At 40.0% G+C, this 18157-nt stretch overlaps 1 protein-coding gene across 2 annotated transcripts in view; it reads left to right on the plus strand.

Annotated features, from left to right (window-relative positions):
- Nucleotides 1-18157, plus strand: part of CEP76 (centrosomal protein 76) — a 43218-nt gene that overhangs the window by 11666 nt on the left and 13395 nt on the right. For both annotated transcript variants that reach the window (XM_032789647.2, XM_032789656.2), the window contains 5 exons: nt 701-886; nt 3515-3612; nt 5072-5200; nt 6992-7183; nt 9438-9604. In XM_032789647.2, the coding sequence (XP_032645538.1) occupies nt 701-886; nt 3515-3612; nt 5072-5200; nt 6992-7183; nt 9438-9604 (772 nt within the window). The remainder of the gene's footprint in view (nt 1-700; nt 887-3514; nt 3613-5071; nt 5201-6991; nt 7184-9437; nt 9605-18157) is intronic.

Raw genomic sequence — 18157 nt, forward strand, 5'->3', positions numbered from 1 at the left:
GGGGAAGTTTCTTTCTAATTGCTGTCAGTTAGTAGTTGGCTTGTGCCCTGAAGCATAATGGGTTATATTATTTATTTTTTTTTTAAAGTATCCTAGCTAATGTAATTGAGGATATTCTCAATAAAATTTTTAAGATAGGTATTCAATAAGAGCTTTCCTCAAATATGTCTTGTGGCAATGAGTTCTACAGGTTAAGTATGCATTATGGTATAAAAAAATCCCCCAAATACTTCCTTTTATCAGTTTTAAATTTGTTACCTTTTTCATTTAACTGAATGTCTCATTGTTTTTGTATTATTAGGCCAAATAAGAGTGCCCAAGTTTACTTTCTCTCTAACAGTCATTATTCTCTGTACATGCATCTTGACCTCTTCTATTTGTCACCTTTGTAAACTAAACAACACTAATATTTTCAGTCTTTCCTCATATGGAAGTCTTTCCACGCCTCTATCATAATTTGTTTTTGAACCCCTTCTATTTCTCTTATATCTTCTTTTGAGATTGTGGGACATGAGTGACCAGAACTGATTGCTTTTTAACTTGTGCAGTAATTTAAAAAAAAAAAAGAAAACAGTTTTAGAGACTGTAATCGTGTGTTCTCTTAAAGCAGTTTTAGTGGGGAGAATTTCTATTACAATATTGTGATTGAAGTAATGTATCTGTAATATGCTTGTTGTTTTGTATTGGTCTAATAATGCAGGTGACGGAAGTAAAATGGTGGATGCAACCACTATGTTATCAATATGTGATCCAGTGCATATGGTTCTGATCAAAACTGACACATTTGGTGAGACCACATTAGTGGCATCTTATTTCTTGGAATGGCGATCAGTCCTTGGTGCAGAGAACAGAGTAACAAATGTTGCTGTAGAGCTTCTGGGTGTAGGTAAGATGAAACACTTCAGCTATAATGGCAAACTAAAAATTGTATAAAAATTGCTTTTGGCTGAAACCAGTATTTACAGTATGGTTTCATCATGGTTTGGCTAACTAACATAGATAATATCTCCTAATAAATTACATGGGATACCTGTAATCAGATTCTTCTTTACTGTCATCTGATACAGAAAACATAATATTCCAAATTCACTTCTTTGATTGGAGAAATTTGTGAGGTGGGACCCCCCCTCCATTTGTATTCTGCAGAGCTTAAATAAATAACCAGACAAGACTACCTAGCCAGACAGATCCAAAAGATGAGGCTGATCCACCACAAGGAGTTCTAGGGTCAGCCTTCAGAGAAGCTCATTTCCACTTACTGTGAAAGGGGAGGGTGCTGGATTTTTGCTAAGGTGCTATCTTTGAACCCTGGATAGGGGCTTCATATTTTGTCAGCCTATAGCTAGTAGAGATGTCAAATCTGAAATTCCAACTACCACAGCAAATAGAAGGGAGAAGGCTCTTTCTGTTTACCTGCTCTAAAGCTTCCTGGCTGCTGCACGAGTGAAAGGTTTTTGGTACTCAGTTCTTTTGACTGTTGCAAGGAGTGTAGATAGAGGTTTAGGAGGAAAGAAGTTTCTGGACTCCACCTGTCAACCTCTCTGTTTGCTTTCTTTTTATGAGTCAATATTTCCCTGTCTGCCTCTTCTGCTCATAGCCTTCCAGAGCATCATTGGTGTGAAATTGACTTTCTTCACAATTTCATTCCTCTTCAGAGTTCTGAATAGCAGTTTTAAAACCAGCCACAGAGAGCACTGTGTTGTGCTCTCAGTTCTACAGGTTACCATGATTGACTAAAGCATCTTGCTGCTAAGATAGTAGTTCAGTTTTAAGTGTAGCTTTAATATATGATTTTTTTTCCAAATTTTTAAGTCTTGAGGCACTATATTTTAATGGACCAGACATGAACTTAGGATAGGAGAAAATGATCTTGACTTACAGTCCTAGCTCTGCAATAGACTTGCTTTGTACTCCTGGGTAGGTTACTTGAGTATTTTCTGTCACAGTTGTTAAATCTATAAATCAGGAAAAACTTGCCTACATATTTTAGAATATTGTTGTGAGGATTAAATCATTACTGTTTGTGCATTTTAGGTATTACATAAGTGCTAATTAAAAAAAAATGCCTTTTATTTTTAAATGGATTAGTCCAGTATTGATGTACAACGAGTAAAACCCCAAGAAGAAGCTTGTTCAAGGAAATACAACCCTCCTATGACCACAGCATTGTTTTATATTACCTTCAATACTTTTTTGTGGATTTTTTTTTTAAATTAAATAAAAAAAACCAAATAGCTCACTGACAAAATAAAATTATTGAAGAAGTTTAACACAAAACCACAGACTTGGTAGAAGAGGATCTGAAAAGGACACAAAAAAACATTTGAGCACAAGGATTTGAATAATTTTTAGTTATTAATGGAAAAACTCCTGTCATTTTTCTACTTGTTCACTCAATTAAAGCATTAAAATCCATAAAACCTCTATCTTGTCCTCCTTCAAACTCCCCTTATGTCTTACCTGTGTTTTGAGGCATGTGATGTATTTTGTAGATGCTGCCTTTTGATGTAGCTAGACCAGTGGTTCTCAAACTTTTGTACTGATGACTCCTTTCACATAGCAAGCCTCTGAGTGTGACACTTCCCCACCCCCCCCCATTAAAAACACATTTTTTTATATTTAATACTATTATAAGTGCTGGAGGTGAAGTGAGGTTTGCGACCCCCATGTAATTACCTCATGACCTCCCGAGGGGTCACGACCGCAGTTTGAGAACCCTGGAGCTTAACAAATAGCAAGCTGACACTGTTGCTTATGTTGCTAATTTCACTGTTGCCTCATCCTCTTCTAAACATTTTTGTTTTGTTTCTTACACCTGTTAACATCAGGTTATAATCCTAAATTGTGAGATCTCTGGGGCAATGACTTGTCTCTCTTTGGTGTATGGGGGGTTAAATCTCTTTGTACAATATATAATGTAGTGCAGGGGTTGGCAACCTTTTAGAAGTGGTGTACCGAGTCTTCATTTATTCACTCTAATTTAAGGTTTCGCGTGCCAATGATACACTTTACGTTTTTAGAAGGTCTCTTTCTATAAGTCTATAATATATAACTAAACAATTGCTGTATGTAAAGTAAATAAGGTTTTAAAATGTTTAAGAAGCTTCATTTAAAATTGAATTAAAACGCAGAGACCCCTGGACTGGTGGCCAGGACCTGGGTAGTATGAGTGCCACTGAAAATCAGCTTGCGTGCCACCTTCGGCACCCGTGCCATAGGTTGCCTACCCCTGATGTAGCGGGTCCCTTATCCTTGAATGAGGCCTAAAGATGCTGCTGTCATACATATAATAAAGTACACACACAAATATTTAAGCATCAATCTAATATGATAGTAAGAAAAACTGGCATCTTCCATTCTTTCTTCCTTTCTTTTCAGATTTAAAAGGGACAGATAGTAGTAGTTTTTTTTTTTTAATGAACTTCTTTGTGTTCATTCTTGGTTAACTGATCTATATGTCATAGATGCCTCTGAATTTCTCAGTGAATTGATCAAGCAATATTTTGGTTCAAAGGTACAGAATCAAAGGTTTCTGTTGGAGTCCTAAATATCAAACTTGAGATGTACCCACAGCTAAATAAGACACTGTCCCAGGAAATAGTTAATACTCAAGTAAGTAATTCATAATTTGTATGGAGAGTGTTTTTGTTTTGTTTTTAAATTCACCGAACTGTCAAATTTCAGACTTGTTGATACTAAGGGTATGTCTACATTACTCCTCGGATCGGCGGGCAGCGGTTGATCCAGTGGGGATCGATTTATCACGTCTCATCTAAATGTGATAAATTGACACCCCCCGCCCCGATCCCTCTCCTGTCAACTCCTGTACTGCAGTGCTGCAAGAGGCGCAAGCAGAGTGGATGTGGGAGTGACAGCAGTTGACTCACCACAGTGAAGACACCACTGTAAGTCGATCTAAGTACATCGACCTCAGCGAAGTTATTCACGTCGCTGAAGTTGCGTAACTTAGATTGATTTCCTCCCCCAGGGTGGACCAGGGCATAGATTCCAAGGCCAGGAGGGACCATTGTTATCATACCATCTGACTTTCTGTGTAACACGGGCTAGAGAGCTTCCCCAAAAGAATTCCAAGAGCATATCTTTTTGAAAAACATACAGTCCTGATTTAAAAATTTCCAGTGATGGAGAATTCTCCGAGACCCTTGGCAAACTGTTGAAATGGTTAATTACCATTACTGTTAAAAATGTACCCCTTATTTCCAGTCTGAATTTGTCTAGCTTCCATTTCTAACCACTGAGTTGGGTTATGTCTTCCTCTGTTAAATTGAGGAGCTTATTATCTAATATTTGTTCTCTCTGTAGGTACATATAGACTGTAATCAAATCACTCCTTAACCTTCTTTTTGTTAAACTAAATAGACTGAGCTCCTTGAGTCTTTCACTAGAAGTATACAAAGTGTTCTTCTCTGACATTGGATTTTTAAATTGTCTTAAAGAGTATTCATGTTGGACAATGTTATTAATCTAAAAATTCCCTATAAGCCGCTGTTCTCCTTCGTAATTAAAATTGTGATGGATTTTTTTAATTTCACGTTATATCACCATGTACATTTTATCCTTTTAAACCTAATTTTAATCACCTTTAAGCCAAAAAATAAGGTAGCTTCAGCACACTTTTTCTTGTATACATGACATAGGTGTTTGTTTTCTTACTACCTTTCCCCTCATGATGAAAACCAGTAAATATTAACATGAAGACACAGAGAGGTTGTCCTCCACTTTCATTAATAAGACGCACAGTGCTGATGACAGATCTACTAGCTCTTTGGTGTGTTAGCATCCAAATAAAAAGTATAACACTAAGTTTTCATTACTTGTTAGGAAATATTTAAAACGCTACATAAGATTACCTTCAGCACTTACATAAGTATTATTTTAAATACTAAGCTGCTGCCTTTTTTATTTATTTATTTATTTTTATTTTAAAGAATGGAAAGAATTGATGCTGCCACTGCTTACTGTGGTGACCATTTACAGTTTAGAATTTTTTCTCATAGCATTAATGTATATCAGGAATATTAAACTTTAAATAAATTTATTTTTACGGTAGCTTGCCTTAGAACGCCAGAAAACAGCAGAAAAAGAGCGTTTGTTTCTCGTGTATGCGAAGCAGTGGTGGAGAGAATACTTGCAGATAAGGCCTTCACACAACACAAGGCTGGTAAAGATCTTTGCACAGGTTTGTGAATTCTTCTAAAAGATTCAAATATCTGCTCTGCGCCTAATTGTATGTATAGACTACAGGTATAAGTAACCTGTTTTCATAAGAGTATATATTTATAGGCACAGAATACATGTTTCGATGTGATATAAACTTTCATCCTAATGAATTTGAGAGTTCTGCAGTACTTACAAGTGGCAAAACCTAAAGTGATTTATGCAGGTCATTCCAAACAAGTTCTTATGCCACACTAAAACATCATATAATCTATATATGCCAGATAAATTACAGAACAACTTTTAAAACAGAGTTTTAAAAATTATCATGGGACTGTTTCATTGAAGCTGCTCAGAGTTTAATAATGTTATAACAAATTCAGTAGAGAGAGTCAAAGTTGCATGGTAAATTTATTTATCACATGGTACCACCTCCAGATATTTAACACAAGTATATAAATGGAAGTCATGGCTGAATTGTGGCTGCCCGCCCTCTGCTTACTATTCCATCTCCTTCAGAATTCTGATGAGCTTCAAACAGCTGCCTCTTCTCTTAAACCAATATGAGGAGAAAATATTTTTCTGACCACCCAAATACGGATTTCCCTCCCCAAAGTTACATCTGACCAAAGCCTGAACACAAACGTCTCACATCTTTGAAGTCCATTATCTCCTGAAGTTGCAAGCCTAAATAAAAGAAACTAAAAGCTTCTATTCCTAGAATACACTTTCCATAATCTGTGTGGTGTGTACATAATGTAGAATATGTATGTTAAAAGGTTTTATTAGCATGACCTGTATAATTTACAATTAGTTTTGCTTGACCATGTGATTTTTGCAGTGGTAAAAGTGAACTCTTACACTGCTTGAAACTTCTTAAAATTATGCAGAAGCTGTTGCTGCAGGCATTCCTCATAACCTGATAGATCTTTCAGAATCTTGTCATTCTGATCTCTTGGAGATGTTGAGGGAGATCTAAGAATTATTAGCATCTCCTTGAGTTTGTATTAATTAAAATAACTCCAATATGCATAAAAATAATGATTATACAATATATTTTACCTTGAAATATTGTGAGAGAGTATTGGAATTGGGGTGTAGAGTATATCTGTAGCTCAAATCCAGCCCTGGTTGGCAATAAACTTTTTAGGTTACTGCCATGTGACAATGTTACATAGGTCTTTAAAATGAGCTGGTGAACATTTACTGTCAGGACCTTTCTTGGCTTTTATGCAGGAACTTTTGACTAATACTACTACTCTCTTTAGCTTTAATATTTTTGTCTTTTCATTTTACATAATATGATGTTTTAATGAAAAGATTTTATAATTTGATTGCAGTTGCCTGTGTGGCACCCTGAGTTACTCTGGAGTGGGTGCACTTTATAAATAAAATTAACACCCTTGTTACTAATCTCAGTAGAGCTGTCAAAGATTGAGTGATTTCTTGTTCCTAGAAGGGGAGGATGAAGTGGAAGCTAGTACTGCTACTGCCTTATTGTCTGTTCTGTGGATTCAAGGACTGTCTGTTGTCAATCTGGCACTTTTTAACCAACACTAAATTAACTTAATTTTAAATTTTCCTTTAATATTTTTTAGTTTGCTTCTAAAAGGGCATTAAAAACAAAACAGAAGCAAATCAAAGAAACAAGTTTTTTAAATGACTCCTGCTTTTAAAGCAAAAGATCAGAGTTAGCTGCACACAGATTTCATCTTGCTATGCAGCAGTTCATTCCCAGAAAAGATTGATGGGATTTTGTTTTCACATGGAACTTTAATTAATCCCCATTCACTGCAGTTTTTTTAATGTTCAGGATGAAAATGGGATAAACCGTCCTGTATGTTCATATGTCAGACCACTTCGAGCAGGCCGGTTGCTGGACACACCCAGGCAAGCTGCAAGATTTGTTAACGTCCTTGGTTATGAAAGAGCCCCCATTATTGGAGGAGGTGGTGGTAAACAAGAACAGTGGTGCACCCTTCTGGCTTTTCTGTGTAGAAATAAGGTATAATGGGATATTCCTTTGTGTAAAACAATATGATTATTATAACTGCCATGCTATATTTTTAATTATTTAAAGTGACTAATATTTTACATGTTGAAAAATATACACATTAAACTCTATTTCAAAGGGGATATGTTCTAAATTACAAATGATAACCCGTGCCTATCTTGTATTTTTCATATCATGACATATACATTAAACAATAGGCAAGGAGTGTTTTGAATGATCCAAAGAAAGGTGAAAAGTCTCTTACAAGTCTCTCTTATTTTGAGGGGGGATATGCTATAAACAGATTGGAAACAAATCTTTGTATTCAATTTTCACAATGTACATTAGACTAGTAGGGACTGTACAGTTTATCATGGATTGCATCTACTGTATATCTGAATAAATATCTTCTTTCATCACAAATGATCCCAGAATGCAACACAGAGAGAAGCAAGAATCTTCTGAACACCCCCCCACTGAAGTTCTGCCACCTCTGAAGTGTTAAACCATAAAAAATAATTTCACCTGTATGTTTATCATAGGAAGTGCAGAATACCATAGCCAACTGAAACTGCAGGCAGAATGCAGTTTCCCAAGTTAAAATTTAGTTAAAATATTACACGATTCCTGTGAAAGGTCCATGGGATCTTTAATGAGCACAAATGGATAGAATCTTGGTTTAACTTCTTATCCTTCAACATCATAATGACCCCTAACATCAGGTGGGGGCCCTATGAACTCACCCACACTGCTTTCAGTAAGTGCTTTTTTGGGGGGTTTTACATGAGCATTGAAAACTTGTCAGGGTATAAAATAATAAATTTAGGAAAACATACAACATCATGAGAATAATTCAGGAATGCAGTATTTAACTTTCCTGAAAAGACTCATTGTCTACACTGGAGTGTTATGCTTCATGCAGGACTTCTGGAAAACTTTTTCTTGGAGGTGAAAGTAGAGAATAGAGCATGTATTTTAAGGCAGACAACTTCTGATCATCTTTGTAAAAACTTGGAAACCATATGTTTTTGTTTGAGAAATGCAAAACTCTGACATCTAATATTTGAGTCACTGTTTTGTAAAATCTCAGCTGACTTCAGGGATATCTGAGATCACTTTCAGTATATACGGTAATTCCTTCTCGGAATTATTAGGTGTATATTTCAAAGAATTGCTTTACAACTTCTGAAAGAAGATGTTCTTTTGTAGTTGAGAGTTGTATCTAGCTGCATTAATTTTCTTTTAACTATTCTAAAGATTTTTTTTACATGTAGTTGCTTAATGGTGATCTTAAAAAAAACAAAAACAAAACAAAACTTGAAAAATAAAATCTAAAACTTTTTTCTCTATTTTTTCAAATTGTTTTGTAAATTGGCTTAATTATTACCCTTGGGTGTGATAATTCAATAGAGCTTTTGTTATATTTCCAGAAGATACTTGTCTGATTTATGTACCTTTACTATTTCAGAGGGCTGCTTCCTATGTTGATGTTTTTCCAGCTCCTGTTTTGGTTTGAAGTCACTCCAAAATAAAATAAGTAGAAATATTCTCAAATAATAATCATATCCTAAGTGTAATGCAAGATACAGAACAAAAGTTTTCTTAAAAATTGTATCACACTGATTGATTGTTTCAGTTCAAAAGGAAATTTTGTTTTTATTTTTGGGGGCGTTTTTTAGTCACTCTTAGAGGAAATGAAGCAAAAGTCACAGAGAACGAAGAGACTTGTCAGGTGGAGAGATTTAACAGGCCACCAGAAAAGAATAATAAATTGGTCTGTGAAGTGAGTTGGAGATCTCAGTCTAGTTCCCAGTGATCAGGTGTCCACATGATGAAACCACCACAGATAAACTGTTAGTCTCCTATAACAGGATGGAAAGTGGCACATATCTCATGCTCCTTTGAAATATTGCTTCTGGAATGCAGCTGAGGCACACTGGCAGGTTAATGCATGAACTTGCCTTAGCGTATTTATTGTATGTATGGATTGTTTCTTACTGTTTCTCTGCTGTACCTGTCCTCTGGGTAGTACAGTCTCCATGGTTGTCAGACCTGCCATCTTCCATGAGTAATATATTCACAAAAGAATTTTAAGATACTTGATAACACACACATTTCTCATTTTTAAAAATACCCTATTATTGTTCTACTGTGTTCTTTTTGTAGATAAATTATTTAAAAAAAAGGCTTGGTGCAATATGATTAGAAGCCTTAAAAATTACTGCAATTTGTGTTCACGCAGTTAATAAATATATTTGCTATCTAGGGTGACTGTGAAGATCATGCTAACCTTCTGTGCAGCCTTCTCCTTGGATATGGATTGGAAGCCTTTGTTTGTGTAGGAACAAAAGCAAAAGGAGTCCCTCACACATGGGTAATGACTTGTGGGACTGATGGAACCATCACTTTTTGGGAGAGTTTAACAGGACACAGGTGAGGAAAATGAAATTAGGGGAATTAAGATAATGTATTTTCCAAACATAGGTGATGTTACTGCAGGTTCCCGTTGTGACAGGTTGGCTCACAGAAACCTGCTTGGGGCTGCCAACCTATGTGCCAAGACTACTCTGCCCCTTCTTTCCCTGCCAGCCTGGGACTTCAGCACTCCGTCTTGTTGAGTCAGACACACCAGTCTGCTCCAACACAGACGCAAGGTCTGAACCACGTGCCCCAAAGCTGCAGACTTAACTGAAAGCAGCTTACGGAAGTGTTCCTGTCTTTAACACTCAGATGCCCAACTCCCAATGGGGTCCAAACTCCAAATAAATCAGTTTTACCCTGTATGAAACTTTTACAGGGTAAACTCATAAATTGTTCACCCTCTATGACATTGATAGAGATATGTACAGCTGTTGGCCCTCGACCCTGCCTCCCAGGTATTAATACATACTCTGGCTTAATTAATAAGTAAAAGTAATTTTATTAAATACATAATGTAGGATTTAATTTGGTTTCAAGTAGTAACAGACAGAACAAAGTGAATTACCAAGTAAAATAAAACAAAACAACACAGATCTAAGCCTAATACAGTAATAAAACTGAATACAGATAAAATCTCACCCTCAGAGATGTTTCAACACGTTTCTTTCACAGACTGGATGCCTTCCTAGTCTGGGCACAATCCTTTCCCCTGGTACAGCCCTTGTTCCAGCTCAGGTGGTAGCTAGGGGATTTCTCATGATGGCTCCCACCTTTGTTCAGTTCGACCCACTTATATATCTTTTGCATAAGATGGTAATCCTTTGTCCCTCTGGGTTGCCACCCCTCTTTCTCAACAGAAAAACACCGGGTTAAAGATGGATTCCAGTTCAGGTGACATGATCCCCAAACCTTCATTCCTCCCAGCCTGACTCACAGGAAGGCCTGCCTGCAAACAGAGCCATCCACAGTCAATTGTCCTGGTTAATGGGAGCCATCCCATTCCAAACCACCATCAATGGCCCACACTTTACAATAGGCCCTCACAGCTATATTTCATATTTGTAGTTTCAGATACAAGAGTGTTATATTTATGCAAACAGGATGATCACACTCAATAGATTATACACTTTGTAATGATACGTTACAAGAGGTCTTTTGCATGAAGCATATTTAGTTACATTATACTCGCACTCATCAGCATACTTCCATAAAATCATATAGAGTGCAACGTCACACCCATCTTTTGGGTCTCGGTGTAAAAACCTATCACACTAGAACAAGGAGCTGCCGGGTCTGAGGCAAGTGCCATTTCCTTATCACAACCAGGAGTCCAGGAGGAGTTGCCACCAAGAAGCAATGAGAATCTCAGCCCTTCAGGAAGTCCTGCCCAAAGGCCCATGAGTGACAGCCCTCCATGATTACCTGATTGGCTGGCACTCTCCATATAAACTAGGAGGCCTTTTCTGGGAGTTGTCTTGGCAATGCAGAACTCTAGTGTGCTTTTGTCCTAGACCCACACCTCATCGCTACTCGCTGTGACTCTCCTGGATTCCAGACTCTTAGCTCTCGACCTTGGTCTAGCTCCTGATCCTGATCTTGGTTTACTGTCTTCAGCTTAGGACCCTCGCTGACCCCGGTGCAAGATCCTGTCCCATCCTAACCCCTCTCCCGTGCTTTCAGTTTGGTAATGGACTCTGACTTTGGCCTGGTCTGGCTCCAGACTGATCTTTGATTCTTCGGCCCACTTACTGAGCAGCTGTCCACTGGCCATCAGTGACCTGGCACAGATGCTCTGCTCTTCATACCTGAGTTGTTCGGAATATCACTATCTCAGAGTTTTGAGACAGTGACCTACTTCACCAGCTGGTGATATCCCAAGATATCACTACTGCTCTGCAGATGGAAGGTGTTTAAAACCAGCATGAGATCACATGAAATCCTACACTCTTGCCCCCACTTCACCTTCATGGAACATTCTTACATAAACTTCCAGTCTGGGTAACAATCCATTTATTCATACTTGCATGAAATGTATCATTTGTTTAGTTCATATTATGTAGTGCAGTCAGCTGATGAGCAACTGCTTCTCTTAAAGCTTCAAAGAGCTCAGTCAGTGAATCAATGTTGCTGTGCCATTCTCTCACTTCAGTCATTTTGGAGGAGCATAGGATGCTCTGTATTTTAGAGTATGTAGGTTATATTTCTTAAAATCTTTCTTGTCCAATTGTTATGTGATATTGCATTGTTCAAGTAATAATACCTCCAGAGCAGAAAGATACATGTGCAAAATAAAAAGAAAAAATTAACTAGGGAGCACTCTGAGCGCTGGTTTTCCCCTCATCTGCACTGACTGCATTTGCTTTTAAAAGAATAATGTCAAATTAACTACTTTTAAAGAGAGAGGGAGAGATTCTCTTTCCCTCTCCTTTTTTGTGTGGAACATAGGGCCTCCACCACTGCTTTCCCTGTTTGCTATTCTCCTGATGAGATCTTAGCTTCTTCCTGTGTCATTCTGATTGCTTTCAGTTTTCCATGTTCTCTTTGGTCTACCTTATCGTCTCTTGCTCTAGGAGTTCCAGTCCAACACCTATCTTCTTTGGTTCTTTTCTCCATTTATGTCACAGCAATCTCCATTTTTCATTCTGTTTCATTCTCCTCTAGGTTCTTTGTGATTCTTTTTTTTTTTTTTTCCTGGCTGTCTGGTATTGAGCATTTGTCTAAGGCAGCTGTTTACAGAAAACTAGAGTTTAGATAGTAAGGTTGATAAGTTTCCAAGTGTCAGCACCAGATAATAAGACCAACTTCACAATGGTGTTAAATATTCAAAGTTTAGTTTGGAAGGCAAGAGATATTTCTCCAAATTATCTGTAGAGATAGAAAGGCATATCTGGCTTTTGCTATTTTAGCTTTAAGATTTTTGATTACTCCACATGTTATACTTACAGTGCTGCCAAGATATGTGAAATATCGGATCTTTTCTAAGTCAGTCCCAGAAAATATTACTGGTTTTTTTTGTATGTTAATTCTTGTGGTATTAACTTCCTCTGTGGTGATTTTCAATCATACTAAAGGTGCATTGGCCTCTGCATCTGCAAAGTTAAGGTCCTCTAACCTCTGTGTGAGAATCTGTTGTATGTCACTTGGGTATTCTATGATTTTTGTCATTAACCAATCACTACCAGTAAAAAGATCATGGATGACAAAAGACATCCTTGTCAGATGCTCGCAGTAACCTTGAATGCTTTAGTCATGTATTACTTGGCATTTCCTATTTTATTAGATGATTGGAACTGTGTTCATAAATTTTTGAGCGATTCCATAGTGGCATAGCAATTTCCATCACACTGTTCTGTCACTGTATCAAAGGGTTTGGAAATCAGTAAAATTCATATAAACCGGTGACTGTCATTTGATCTACAGTTCTGTGATGATGCATAGGTTTACTGTGTGATAATACATGATTTTTCTGTCTGTATCATTCTCTTCTTCTTATAACCTTGAATCTACATGTATTATTCTAACCAGAATAAAGAAAATGGAAAATACCCTACCTGGGATACACAGTAGTTGAATGCCCTTCTAGTTTTTACACTGACTGAGGTCTCCTTTCTTTGAAAGCTTCAATATGTCACCCTTTTTCTACTATTCTGTATTTTTTCTTTTTTTATAATCAGCCCATCAAAATGTCTACTTTGTTCTTCAAGTCTGCCTTAAGGACCTCAGTTGGAATGTAATCCGGCCCTTGTGCCTTTCCCCTGCTTGACTACTTTCTCTTCTTCAACTCTCCTGATAGATCCTAGCTCATCATCTATTTCTTCTTCTTCTGTCCTTGGGAAATTGGCCACTGGCTTGCCATTCAACTGTTGACTCAAGTACTTCCTCCATGTATTTAGTTCTTCTGACGTCTTTGTTGTTAAGTTGATCTCACTGTCTTGAACAGATTGGTTGGTATTGGTTTTTCTTTCTGACAACTGTCTAATGATGTTGTATAGTGTCTTTGTGTCATTTTGGGCTGAAGTAGTTCACGCATCTGTTGCCATTTTATCTATAAAGTTTCATTTGGCTTTCCTAGCACCATTTTTGGCCTCTTTTTGTTCTTTACAGCATATTTCTCCTGGAGTCACCGCATCTTGTGTTCTTGTTCTTGCTAGATTTTAGTTTATTTAATTTTGTATCTTCTGTTTTTTACCATATATCCTCAGGTAAACATTTGTTGTGATGTTTCTCCCTGAATGTCAGCACTCCTTCACAAGTTTTAGTGAAAGTTTACTTTACCTCTTTTCATTTGCTTTCTGCTGTTTCATCATCTTAATCTTCAAGTACCTCGTATCTGTTTGCTAGCTTTTTGTGTTGTCATCTGTTTTAGTTTGGTGGTGGTGTGATATAGACACTTGGTATTCAGATCTCTTCTTTGTTCTTATTTGTGTTATCAACTTAGCTATCACTAGTGTCCAGTGCGTTCCCAGATCTGCCTCCTTTCTGCTACATAATCTTCTAAACTTCACAATTTGTGCCAAATTGTAACCTGATCAGTTTGTTTCCCTGTTCTGTGGTCTCGTAACCTCCAACTTACTTATCAATTATATAGTGTAAGAAGATAATTCCTCCAGTGACCAAGTCATTCATTCCACAAAAATCAGCAAACATTTTACCATTTTCGTTAACTTCACCAAAGTCTTGTTTCCCCATAATTACTTCCCTGCCAGTGTTGTTCCTTACTTTAGAGTATGTCTACACTATGGGATTATTCTGATTTTACAGAAACCGGTTTTTTAAAACACATTGTATAAAGTCGAGTGCACGCGGCCACACTAAGCACATTAATTCAGTGGTGTGCGTCCATGTACCGAGGCTAGTGTCGATTTCCGGAGTGTTGCACTGTGGGTAGCTATCTCATAGCTACCCCATTGTTCTCTCAGTCTCCCCCGCCCATTGGAATTCTGGGTTGAGATCCCAGTCCCTGATGGGACAAAAAACATTGTCGCGGGTGGTTCTGGGTACAGCCTCACTCCTCCCTCCATGCAAGTAGCAGACAACCGTTTGGCGCCTTTTTCCCTGGGTGAACTGTGCAGATGCCGTAGCATGGCAAGCATGGAGCCTGCTGAGCTCTAGACAGCAGTCATGGACGTTGTAAACACTTCACGCATTCTCGTGCAGTCTATGCTGAACCAGGACTTGGAAAACCAAGCAAGGAGGAGGCGGCTATGGCAGCGTGGTGACGAGAGTGATGAGGACATGGACACAGAATTCTCTCAAACCGTGGACTCCTGCGTTTTGGAGATCCTGCTGGTAATGGGGCAGGTTCTAGCCATGGAATGCCGATTTTGGGCCCAGGAAACAAGCACAGACTGGTGGGACTGCATAGTGTTGCAGATGTGGGACGATTCCCAGTGACTGCAAAACTTTTGCATGCATAAGGGCACTCTCATGGAGCTTTGTGACTTGCTTTCCCCTGCCCTGAAACGCCAGAATACCAAGATGAGAGCAGCCCTCACAATTGAGAAGCGAGTGGCGATAGCCATCTGGAAGCTTGCAACGCCAGACAGCTACCAGTCAGTCAGGAATCAATTTGGAGTGGGGAAATCTACTGTGGGGGCTGCTGTGATGCAAGTAGCCAAAGCAATCATTAAGCTGCTGCTACGAAAATTTGTGACTCTGGGAAATGTGCAGGTCATAGTGGATGGCTTTGCTGCAATGGGATTCCCTAACTGTGGTGGGGTGATATATGGAACCCATATCCCTATCTTGGCACCGGAGCACCAGGGCACCCAGTGCATAAACCGCAAGCGGTACTTTTCAATGATGCTGCAAGCACTGGCGGATCACAAGGGACGTTTCACCAACGTCCATGTGGGATGGCCGGGAAGGGTTCATGATGCTCGCGTCTTCAGGAACTCTACTCTGTTTAAACGGCTGCAGCAAGGATTACTTCCCAGACCAGAAAAACAGTTGGGGATGTTGGAAATTGCCTGTAGTTATCCTGGGGACCCAGCCTACCCTTGATGCCATGGCTCATGAACCATACACAGGCAACCTGGACAGTAGTCAGGAGTTGTTCACTACAGGCTGAGCAAGTGCAGAATAGTGGTAGAATGTGCATTTGGCCGTTTAAAGGCGCGCTGGGCACATTACTCACTCGCTCAGACCTCAGCCAACCAGTGTCCCCTTTGTTTATGCTGCTGCTGTGTGCTCCACAACCTCTGGTGAAGTTAAGGGGAGACTTTATGGGGGTGAGCTGAGGCAAATCACCTGGCCGCTGATTACGCGCAGCCAGACACCAGGGCGATTAGAAGCACACCAGGAAGGCGTGTGCATCAGAGAGCCTTTGAAACGTTTCATCCGGGCCGGTACGTGTGACGTGTGTTTCTCCTTGATGAACTCCCCTTTGATTGACCATTCCGTGTAAGCCACCTACCTCCCCTTCGATTAGCTGCTTCCTAAGGAAATAGCCCTCTCTTTAATTCATGTTATCTTTATTAATTTAATTATAAAAAGAAGAGAGAACTGACAAGTTAGCCCGGGTTGGTTTGGGAGGAGGATAGGAGGAAGGAAAAGGCCATAAAAAAAATTTCAAAATAATGACAGCCTTTTTGGTTGGCTGTCCACTGGGGTGGAATGAGCGGGTGCACGAGCTTCCCCCCACGTGTTCTTAGTCGTCTGGTGGGTGAGGAGGCTAAGGAACTGGTGAAGGGGACGTGGTGTTATCAGGGGCTTGCAGCGGCACTGTGTGATCCTGCTCTCATTCTGAAGTCCACCAGACACCCGGAGCATGTTCATTGATCACGCAGCGTCCCGGTGCTCCCTTCACCGCTGATCTTCCGACCCTCTGAGTCTGCCTGCCCGCCACCTTCATTCTGGCGTTTCCTCCTCTCCTCACGTTCCACTGGCATCTTTCCTGTACTTTGATACTATATCCTTCAGTCATTCAGATGAGCTCTTTCATTGCGGGTCTTCCGTGATTTCCAATAACATTCATTTCGCTTTTTTTTTCTGCCGCTTATTGAGATAGCCTTCAAGACGGAGGAGGGACTTGAAAATTATGCAGCTGCGGGGGGGGGGAAAAAGGGAGAGAAGATTAAAAAGTACAATTTACAGAAACAAGGTTATATCTACTTCATGGTCAACAACACTACACCTTACATAGCACATTGAATCTCACTACAAGGTCGCATTTGCCATCTTCATATTGAGTGCCTGTGGCTTTGGTGGTATAAGATCACAGACGCAGGTCCGGGCATCAGAGTTCGGCTGCTTCGCCTAGTAGGCCATTGTCTTTCGTGCTTCTGCCAGCCCTTCATATCAGCGCCCCTCTTTCCCAAATAGCAAGCAAAGCCGGTTGAGTGCTGCTTCTTTCCGTAACGTCGCCCAGAATGGCCGCCATCCAATCTTCGGGATTCGCTTTATACCCCCTCCCACCTTACGCGTGGCTGGTATCATGGAAGATTGCTGCTAGCCACCCTCCCCGCTGGCTGTAGCAGGGGAAATCCACGCTAGCCAAACGTGAAAAAGCTCAAGCGCTAATCACTCCCCCACCCGCTGGGCTATGCGGGAAGGATTTCTTTAGCAACAGGCACACCCCTCTCCACTACCCTTAATAAATTCCCGTATTCAGGCAGGTTACCATAACGAACACTCTCCTGAGGATAAGCACAGCGAGATAAAGAACGGATGTTTCTTGAATGCCGGACCGGGACCATAGCGCTCTTTGTCATGCTGTACCAGATTACTTGCTACATGCATGGCGTGGTCAAGTGTCCTAGCCAATGGGGAGGCTGCCCTCCCCAGAACCTTTCGGCTTTGGAGTCTCCAGAGAGCTTCATGCAAGATGTCCCTGGGGATTCTGCTCCTCCCAGTGTGATTAACAGACTTTCCGTTGTATTGGCTGGCAAATGCATCCCTAGTCTCAGGGCTTAATCATTAAAAACGCATGCTTTTAACCATGTTTTATATTTACAAAAGGTACACCACCAGAGGGTCCTTCCATGGCTTCATTGTCTGGGATAGTGGCTTGGGAAGGCTGGAGGGACTTCTGTCAGGCGGAAAAAGCTCCTGCTGTTGTGGAGAACGGAAGTGCTGTGTGGCTCCGCAAGCTCGTTCGTCCTCATTCCTCTCCCATCTTCCGCTCCCGCAGAGATCCCCGCAGGCCCGAAAGATTACCTCCACCTCAGAATCCACGGACGGGGTGGGGTAGTGGTGGCGGATCCCCCTAGAATTGCATGCAGCTCAGCGTAGAAGCGGCATGTTTTTGACCCTGCCCCGGACCTTCCATTTGCTTCTTTGGTTTTCTGGTAGGCTTGTCTGAGCTCCTTAACCTTCACACGGCACTGTACTGAGTCCCTGGTGTGGCCTCTCTCCATCATGGCCTTGGAAATTTTTTCAAATTTTTTTTTTTCATTTTGTCTTTTGGAACGGAGTTCTGTTAGCACGGAATCCTCTCCTCATATAGTGATCAAATCCAGTACCTCCCGTGCGGTCCGTGCTGGAGCTCTTTTTCGATTCTCAGAGTGCATCGTTACCTGTGCTGATGAGCCCTGTGTGGTCACCTGTGGTGATCAGCTCTCCTCG

Source organism: Chelonoidis abingdonii, chromosome 2, assembly GCF_003597395.2.
Source record: "Chelonoidis abingdonii isolate Lonesome George chromosome 2, CheloAbing_2.0, whole genome shotgun sequence".
Classification (NCBI taxonomy): Eukaryota; Metazoa; Chordata; order Testudines; family Testudinidae; genus Chelonoidis; species Chelonoidis abingdonii.